General features: G+C 41.0%; 1 protein-coding gene across 1 annotated transcript; it reads right to left on the bottom strand.

The window, feature by feature from the left end:
• Positions 1-588: 588 nt before the first annotated feature.
• LOC125236721 lies at positions 589-8,453 on the bottom strand. The gene is made up of 10 exons (XM_048143641.1): positions 8,432-8,453; positions 7,674-7,856; positions 6,888-7,084; positions 6,078-6,225; positions 5,234-5,371; positions 4,775-4,891; positions 2,423-2,608; positions 1,649-1,761; positions 699-887; positions 589-618 (listed from the first exon to the last, which is right to left on the bottom strand). The coding sequence occupies exons 1-10, from the start codon at positions 8,451-8,453 to the stop codon at positions 589-591; spliced, it is 1,323 nt and encodes a 440-aa protein (XP_047999598.1).
• Positions 8,454-9,153: the final 700 nt, after the last annotated feature.

The raw sequence follows: 9,153 nt of genomic DNA, 5'->3' as shown, positions 1-9,153 counted from the left end.
AGAGAGGACAAGCCGCGCGCGGCCTGGTCGCAGATGTAGGCCCATTGGGCCTACACCGCCGCCAGTTCGCCGTCCGCTGTCATCGAGTGTACACGCGCGCTGTTCACCGACTAAAAACGAGTTTTATCAAAAATGCCGTAGTGTGCAATAATAACTTTCAAACATCGCAGTGACCTGAATAATTTCCAAGCCGATAGGATAACATTTCATAGGTAAATACTATTTATTTTCTTTTATTTCACATAAAACACGAATTCAACGTAATACTCCGAGTTGTACCATGTAACCTTACGTTTGCTTGTGCTTTAAAACTTTCATTATACATTGCGGCTACACAAGGAACATATTGTAAACAGTGTAGTGTTTTGCGCCGCAATGAACGGTGTACAAAACGATTCACTCAGTGAGACATTTTTCTCGGAAACGAGGCGAGGCGTTCCCGCTATTTATCGTTGTGTGCGTGCGCGATCGCGCTCGCATATCGTTCGCGTGTACACATACATTGAAATGATGCGCGTGTATTGCGCAATAGGAGCGTCCAGCTACAAGTGTGTGTGGATTAGGTGTGTGCGTGCATTATCTTTACAATTACTGGTGCTTTATGTGGGTTGCGCAAACCTTGCGACAGGCGTATTCTATACAAATCGCCCGGCATGACCTATCTCCCGAAATCTGTGATTACAGCTATAAGAAGTCGCTGAGTAAAGGTATGTATAAGTAGATACCATTGCCATCATCGGTCGGTCCAGAGCGTAGGTCCCAAGTGGTTTAAATCTGGGGTCGTTCAGCAGAACCAGCTTGAGGAACTGGTCTAAGTCCTGGGAGAGCTGACTGCTCGGAGCCACGTGAGCTACCAGATGACTCAGAAGGACTGAAGTGCGTTCCCTCTGAAGATTAAAAAAGATTAACCCCCTTATTCATAAACGTACTCTAAAGTTATCAAGCCGATAAAGTTCGTTTGTCTCTTTCCGACGTATTGGTGTGATAGAAAGGGACAAACGAACTTTATCGGCTTGATAATTTTAGAGTACGTTTATGAATAAGGGGGTAAAATATTACACCACATATCAAAATGGGCTGGTGAAGGGCTGGAGCTTCCGCAATATTGGTTTCTGTGAAAGCTCAACGTATCCAGCCGACCAGTCGTCATTGAAAATTACCATATTTTGGGGTGAATATGCTTCGCGGGATGCATAGCAAGGAAGCGAAGAAGTGGAAGCATGAGCACGCGTTGGGCAGATAGAATAACGTCTGTGACAAAGACCACTTTGCAGGCTAGCATGCACCGGACCCAGGATCGAGTGGCGTGGAGACAACTGGTGAAGAGTGTCCACATTCGTCACGTCCCTCACTCATGAGGATACAACAAAGAAGAAGAAGAAGGCATCCCAGAGGGAGTTGGGTTACGAATGGAGAGAGAAGGGACGAATGCGGGGTAATATGAGTTTTTAACTGTGCTGCTACAGCAACAATGTATTCCAATTTAAAATGAAGCTATAGTATGTAGATAATATTCATTGTAAAAAAAAAACGATTAAAGTTTGTATGAAATCCCATCTCAGCTCACCAATTACGGACTGAGGTGGGTTTTCCTGTAAATTGAAGATATTCACTGAGTTGATGATCAAGACATTTAACAGAACTGTACCTGTGAATGCACTCTGTGGCATGGCTCTATAGTCAGGACCAGGATAGTCAGGATGACCAGGCTCCAGTTCAGAGAGAGAATCACATCAAACAGCACGCTGGTCTTTTCATCGACTGTATGGACAATAATGAAAAATCATATTAAGTAATCATTATTATTTGATTACCAATTGCCAAAGCGGCCGGACCCCTGCAGGGCTAAGATGGACGGCTGTCTATCATTTGTCACCATGTCTGTCACGTTCCAACAAGTATGTAAGTGCAAAAGTGATGCATGATATGACAAGTGACATAAATGACCGTGATACGGCCATTGGCTCCATAGCCGAATGGTATTGCAGTGCCGCAGAAATGAAGTCTGGCTCAATGAGCTTACTCTTGGCCACAGACTAGCCAAAGGCAAAGACGTTGCCTACGATGGAAGGTTGCCGGGTTATATGAGCTCGGAAATATAGCCGCCTAGCCGGCAAGGAATTCCACTCCTTGGCAGTGCGCAGTTTTACGTTTATAAAATAAATCCAACATTTGCATATGGAAACTTTCACGCGCACTAAAATGTGCATATGGAAACTCTTTTTTAACATTTCTTGTCATATAATTTAAATACAATTCTTGAATTCTTAGGTACCGATTTTTAATAATTAGTGTTGTGACTTCACAAAATTTTGGGAAATTACAAAATTTTCTTAAAATCTTATCGAAATGTACCGGGAAAATCCCTATAATCTTTTAGTTATAATCAATAACTATACCAAAACGCAGTGTCAATACTTACGTGTATACAACAGCATGTAGTATGGCGTCACAACCAGTTTCATGAAAGCGGTCATGAGTATGATCATGAGCTGTAAGCCGTTGGTTTTGTTCATCTGTCTCATGATGTCGCCTATCCGCTCATGTGATAGAGTGAGACGCCTAATCAAGGTTTTTAGTTGCGCTGGGTAAGTTATGTTTTGGTTTTCTGGAAATTATAAAATAAGTAGTTCATTGGGAACAAAAAAATTCAAAGATTCAAAGATTTTTATTTGTTCAACATAGGTAAGTTACAAGATGTTCAATAATTGTTTTCAGTATCACTATGTCGTACCTATACAACATAACATAACATAATAAAAAATAACGTAAGATTAGTAATAGAACATAAGATTTAAACTAACATGATCTTTACTCATATTATTAAATTAAAACGGGACTTAATCACGTAAAACTTAAGTACGTTTATATTTCACCCGACGTTTCGGACTTGACATTACGTCCGTGGAATCCGGTGATTAGCAAGTGCAAACGTAAGAAAAATTCCGGTCACATACCATCGAATGTCGTGAGTGTTGTATGTAGGCAAAGTGGCAACCCTAGCGTAAAAGTGACTAATGTACAGGGAAGGCTGGCAACTCTCGCCATGTAAACATTAACGTAAATCGCTCTAAGCTAATTAATTCTAAAAATAACAAAATACGTACGTTTTAAATTAGTGACAATGCAGTGTACATCCGTCGGCATACCACATTTAACACAACTGGACTTAAAACATCACAACTGTGATTGTTAAGAGTAAAACCACAATGACAAACAAGTGCGGGTAGTTCGAAAAACTCGTACAGCTAGAAGATGTTGATACAATTCCCAGCCAGTCTACCTGTGACCACGGACGTAATATCACGTCCGAAACGTCGGGTTAAATATATACGTAAATTCTACGCGATTAAATCCCGTTTCAATTTAATAATATAGAACATAAGGTTGTCGTAAAATAAATTCAGGATCTTTATGATATTGACACTAGGTACAGTCACCGGCATGAATAAGTGATGATAATTGTACCTTTTCGCTATAAATCGTTTGACAATTTCGTATGACATTTCAAACAAGACGTTAATGTGACAAGGTATAGAAATCATCACATATTTATATCGGTGACTGTACTTAAAAGTTTAATGCTTCTAGTATATAACCATTTGGGGAAGCTGTTCAAGTGTTCAGTTTCTCCATACAATGAATACCTATTCCAAAACGTCAAACACTCACGGTAAATTCATTAGTCTGCGTAGCCGAATGTACAACGCTCACGAAATGGTCACGATAATATCTCTTTCGTAGCTATCTATCTCTATCGCTCTTGCGTATTGGCGCGACAGAGCCAGGCTACATTTCTGCTGCGTTTCGTTGGCGTTGGCCATTTGGCTACGGGGCCTGGCTTGTGCTGAACTGGTGCCGTAGCCAAATGGCATTTGTGTGACGCGAAACGAAAACGAAATGTTGCGTCTGGCTCTGTCGCGCCAATACGCACGAGCGATAGAGATATATATCTACGAGCGTTTCGTTTCGTGAGCTTTTCGTGAGCGTTTGTGCCATTCAGCTACGTGCCCTGAACTGTCAATAGTTCATAAAAAATCCGCATTAGTTTACCTTATTGTTAAGCAAATTCCCCTTGGATTATAAGAATCGTCTAGATAATTGAATAAGTAACTTAATATCGTAAAACTTTCGTCTTCAATAAACTCCAGGGTGGCTAGCCGAATGGCACAATCGCTCACGAAACGCTCACGAAACGAAGCGCTATAGATATCTATCTCTATCGCGCTTGCGTGTTGGCGCGACAGAGCCAGCGGCGTATCGCTTTCGTTTGGCGTCGGAGAAATGCCATTCGGCTACGGGGCCAGGATCCACTCATGATAAGCACTTTTCATCTCCCGATTTAACAGAGAATGTGAGTGTGTATTAAAAATGAGATAGAGGCATTTCGTCAAAGTAAAATTAAATTTTCCTAGGTACGTTTTTTAGATGAATGTAAAATTATTATATATCTTAGATGTCAGGCCCCGTAGCCAAATAACACTTCTGCGACGCGAAACGCCGTAGAAGCGCCGCAGAAATGTAGTCTGGCTCTATCGCGCCAATACGCAAGAGCGATAGAGATAGATAGCTACGAAAGAGGTATTATCGTGAGCGTTTGTGCGTTTGCACACAGGTCAGAAGTATCTGAAAGGAACAGCATGATTGCGGAAAGTTAATGAAATGAAAGAAGCTAGTTTGTCATGAACGTAGCAAATGGAAATTCGTGCCCTCTGCCTACCCGTTTGGGAGACATGCGTAGTTATATGTGAGTGATAATTTAAGATTTTAATACTCGGTTTAGTTGTCTTCGCTGTGAAGTCTGGATCAGTAATGCAGTTGATGACAGTGCTGATGGAGTGAGGCTTGCTCAGGAACTCCTGCAGGGTCATCGGTACTGGCTTCAGAACAGCTTCCAACCCGAAAACAAAAACAAGACATGTTTGTATTGAAAAAATTAGAAGTTGCATACAAGAATTGTACAAATACATGCCTAGAATGCTCTTTTTCTTTCTCCCTATTGAATAAACACTATTATTTATTCTTTAGAAAGGTAATGTTTTTCATCAAGAGCTCAGCTTAACACAGGCAGTGTGCGACATAGAACAACTGTAGGCACTGGTTAGACTGCAAGCGATGGTTGACAGCCGTTGCTGCATCATGGACAACCTCCGCTGACCACCGCCAGCCACCACACTGCAAGTGTGCCACATAGAATGACAACTGCAGGCACGATATAATAAGACATACTTACCAAGACGAAACGACAGCAAGCGGTGGTTGACAGCTGTTGCCGCATCATGGACAACCTCCACTGTAAGTGCCCAGCGTAACACCGCCAGCCACCACAGCAAATGTGCTACATAGAATGACAACTGCAGGCACAATATAGCTGCAAGAAAGGATAATACATATAGTATTTAAGTAACCTATACTGGCAAACATTTTATTATAGCTTGGAGATATAAGTTATATCACCATCTAGCTGACAATAAAAGTCGAATAAAGTTAGCAGCGTTTTTGTTGGCACCACTTGCACAGCTGGGCTATCGAAATCGTTGCCGAGTGAGTCCGTTTTCACATTATCCTATCCGATATCGGATGTCGGAAGGATTTCAATGGAAAAAATCCAAGATGGCGCCTGTAATATATGTATGGAATATCGGTCCGACATCCGATATCGGATAAGATAATGTGAAAACGCACTTAGGACCCCATTTGACAGACACATCATTGTCACGCAGCAGACGTCTATGGAACTTCCCATACAATAAAATTTAACGCTTTAACGATGACAGATGGTTTGATGCAACCGGCCCTTAGTCTAAATAAATAAAATTATTAAAACTTCATCAAGATAGCTTCTAATTTATAGTTTTCAAGTATAGGGGGTAAGTAGTGTAACAGACCAACTTATAGGTTGTAGGTAGGTATTCAATTTTCGGAAGGTAAGAAATGCCCAACACACAAATGAATGTGACATTGGTGCCAGGTACAAATATTCCTAACTCAGTACACAATCACGTTTTCAATTCATTTCTATGAAAGTACCTAGCTTCCTATCATTCCTTCAGTTAAAAATAAGATATGATACTCACTCATCGTGCCATCTAAATATTTTGGAATATAAAAAATAAAATCCATAATCATAACGAATACGACCCATATCAGCAGCAGGACCATTATGACACTTTTTATTCTTTCGGTTTTTGCAGATGTATTGGTTACGTTCAGGTCTGATTTGATCTGGAAACATTTGGAAACTTTTATCATGGCTTACTGATAATAAGTAAAGGTGATTCACGAAAATGGACGTGATTGACCAAACGTCGGTTTTTTTTTTATCGTGAGTGCATGGAATTTAGAGGTAATCCTCTATCATATCCAAAAATCAGGACGCCGCCGGATGAAGGGACATCCCGGGGGACGAAGGGACATCCCGGGGGAAAAGGGACATCCCGGGGGACCAAACGTCGGTCTGTTCCGATTTTACCGAAGTATACTGTGTAACTGTGTAGGTAAGTAATTGTGTAACGATGTAATAATTGAACGATCAGGCTATTCTTGTTACAAATAAAGATTTTACAGCCGGTTAAATTGTCATATCGATTAAAATTTAATCTATGTAAACTGGTACCTAATTTTAAAATGGAAATATTTCCGGGAAAGAGAAATTTACGGCGGCACATCACTACTTCTAACACTAAACTACCTAGTAAAATATTTAATCTTTGCAATATAATGAAACTAATAAATTATAAAATAAGATATTCAAAATGTTGTGTTGCCCTACGCAGGTAGCAAACCTTCCGTTATAAGTCTACAAATTCATAGGTGACCTTAGTCACCTATACTTTGATCAAGTTTAGTGTTATTTAGTTGCGGTTTTCTGTGAAGTGGTGTCGTACCTTTTGACAGCACTTCAGTACCCTTTTCAAACACTTCATCTGGGCGAGGCCTGTATACACGGCGAGGCTGGCAATCCCCATAACTAGCACTATTTCAGTGAGCCATATTAACGTCTTCAGAAACACGGAGCCGACTCGGAGACGCTTCTCAGGCTCTTGGCGAAAGTCCAGGACTATACTAGTAATCATTGCCAAATCTGAAATATAATCAAATATAAAAAAATATTACATGTATAAACCAACTGTCTCGGAAGACCAACTAGTTGCCGCCCGGCGGGTCGGCCCAGATACCGCTGGAGATACAGTGTAGTGGCAGATCTGTGTTAGCTCCAAGCCGACAATTGGCAGAAAGCTACGGAGGATCGGGATAAGTGGCGTGCTCACGTTTTGGAGGTTAAGATCTCTTTGGATCCACAGAGCCATACCAGTTAGTTAGAGTATAGACCAAGCCATGTCTGCAGCGCAATAATTTGACAACCAAGTAAAAATATATGTTACTGTAAAAGCCCAAAAAATGATAAACTAAATTCTTGGTTTATACAGATGAAAGTTAAAATAAGTAAAAGTTCTAATCGGTTAATAATTAGTGTTCTCCTTGGGCTTTTAACGAAACTGAGTCAGTTAATCCTAGGTTTTATCACGTCGATGGGTACATATTTGGTCATGTACACGGTTGCGGTGAAGACGAGAAAATGAAAGTTAAAATAATGTCAATTAATCGCGTTCGATCCGTAAATAAGTAACTTTGAATAATCTATTCCAAGCTTTGTAGGTAAGTATACGAACTAAGCAGCGTCATCGCTGCTGCCTGCTGCGTGGCGAGTGACGCGGAGGTCTCGAAGCACCGTTTGCCACAGGAAGGCTTGTCATGAAGCGAGCGCGTCGAACGCAGCGGTACGACTCTGACGACGCAGCAAAGCCGCAGCAATACCGCCAGCGCGCCGCCCGCGTGCATCCCGCCATCCTCCACTGCGGGCAAAGTTAATTAAATAATGCACATTTGTAGAAAACGCTGCGATTAAAGATAATAAGGTACAGCGGGACAAATATCGACTGGGAGGGGGGGGGGGGGGCAATTATAACTGATCAATTATTTCCATTATTAACCTACTAGCTTTTACCCACGACTTCGCTCGCGTTAAATTCGAATATGGATTAGAAAGAGACAAAAAAGTAGCGTATGTCACTTTCTATCCCTTCGACTACCTCCTCTTAAAAAATCACGCCAATTCGTCGCTTCGTTTCGCCGTAAAAGACGGACAAACAAACTGGCACACATATTAGTATGGATTACCTACGTTCAGTTCCACGTGTATCCACGCGTGCCATATATAACCAGTGAACACTCAATTTGATAATGCAAACATTGTAAAACATGGAAAAAAATGGATCAGTTGCATTTGTCCCCCAATCGGAATTACCCAACTGTACCTTACATTTTTCAAGTAGACAAATTGATAAAGAAGTACCTACCTAGCTAGCTAGAAGTTCAAGGGACCGCGCGATGTGAATTTAAGAGACGACTTTTTCCACTAAGCACTTACCATAATTATCTCCTTTTTGCATTTTCTAAAAAAGTATGAATGTTCTGTATAGATCTCATAGTATTCACAAGCTACATAATATTGGTATTCGTTTTTAATCCAAGAGTAGCACCATATACACAATTATACAATATTCATGATACAATATAAATTTCAATAAATGAATTTGTGAACAGGCCTACTCAGCAGTAAAGAGCGGTCTGTCCTACAAAATTAAACCAACAGGTGCTAGCTTTACGGAATTAGAAAACCTAGATATGGCCACAGAATGAATAAATACCGTACCATATTAGTACTACCGTATAGAAAACAAACCTCCTAAAAAACCTTGTTTGAAGACAAATCAGGGACAAATCGTTTCAGGGACAATGTTTTTTTTTTTCAGTTGTCCACCCCACTTTTCTTGTAACATGGGTATTTTTACGCGATTCATACTCAGAATAGCGAGGTATTTCGATCCTGACGGCTCAGCCACGACATTGGTCTAAGCGCGACAGTGGTGAGCGGCGGCCATACATTGGAGCGAGACACAGCGATGGGACTTTTCATTCGCACGTATGGCTGCTGCTCACCGCTGTCGCGCTTAGACCAATATCGTGGCTGGGCCGTGATAGGAGAAAAAAAATCTACCGAAATTACCGTACTTTTTTCAAACCTTCCATTCCGTTACCGCCATACAAAATGTATAAAAAAATGGTAACGGAATGGAAAAACCTTGGGAC

This window comes from Leguminivora glycinivorella, chromosome 19 (assembly GCF_023078275.1).
Source record: "Leguminivora glycinivorella isolate SPB_JAAS2020 chromosome 19, LegGlyc_1.1, whole genome shotgun sequence".
Lineage (NCBI taxonomy): Eukaryota > Metazoa > Arthropoda > Insecta > Lepidoptera > Tortricidae > Leguminivora > Leguminivora glycinivorella.
This window is presented reverse-complemented; position numbering and strand designations above follow the sequence as displayed.

Bases quoted from the DNA above. Each gene is read 5' to 3' on its own strand.
- LOC125236721 (XM_048143641.1), bottom strand. From the start codon at position 8,453: ATGCAAAAAGGAGATAATTATG. The intron at 5,372-6,077 runs GTGAGTATCATA...CCTTTCTTGCAG, and splicing joins ATATTTAGATGGCACGATGA to CTATATTGTGCCTGCAGTTG. The intron at 2,609-4,774 runs GTATTAAAATCT...TATAATTTCCAG, and splicing joins AGCGAAGACAACTAAACCGA to AAAACCAAAACATAACTTAC.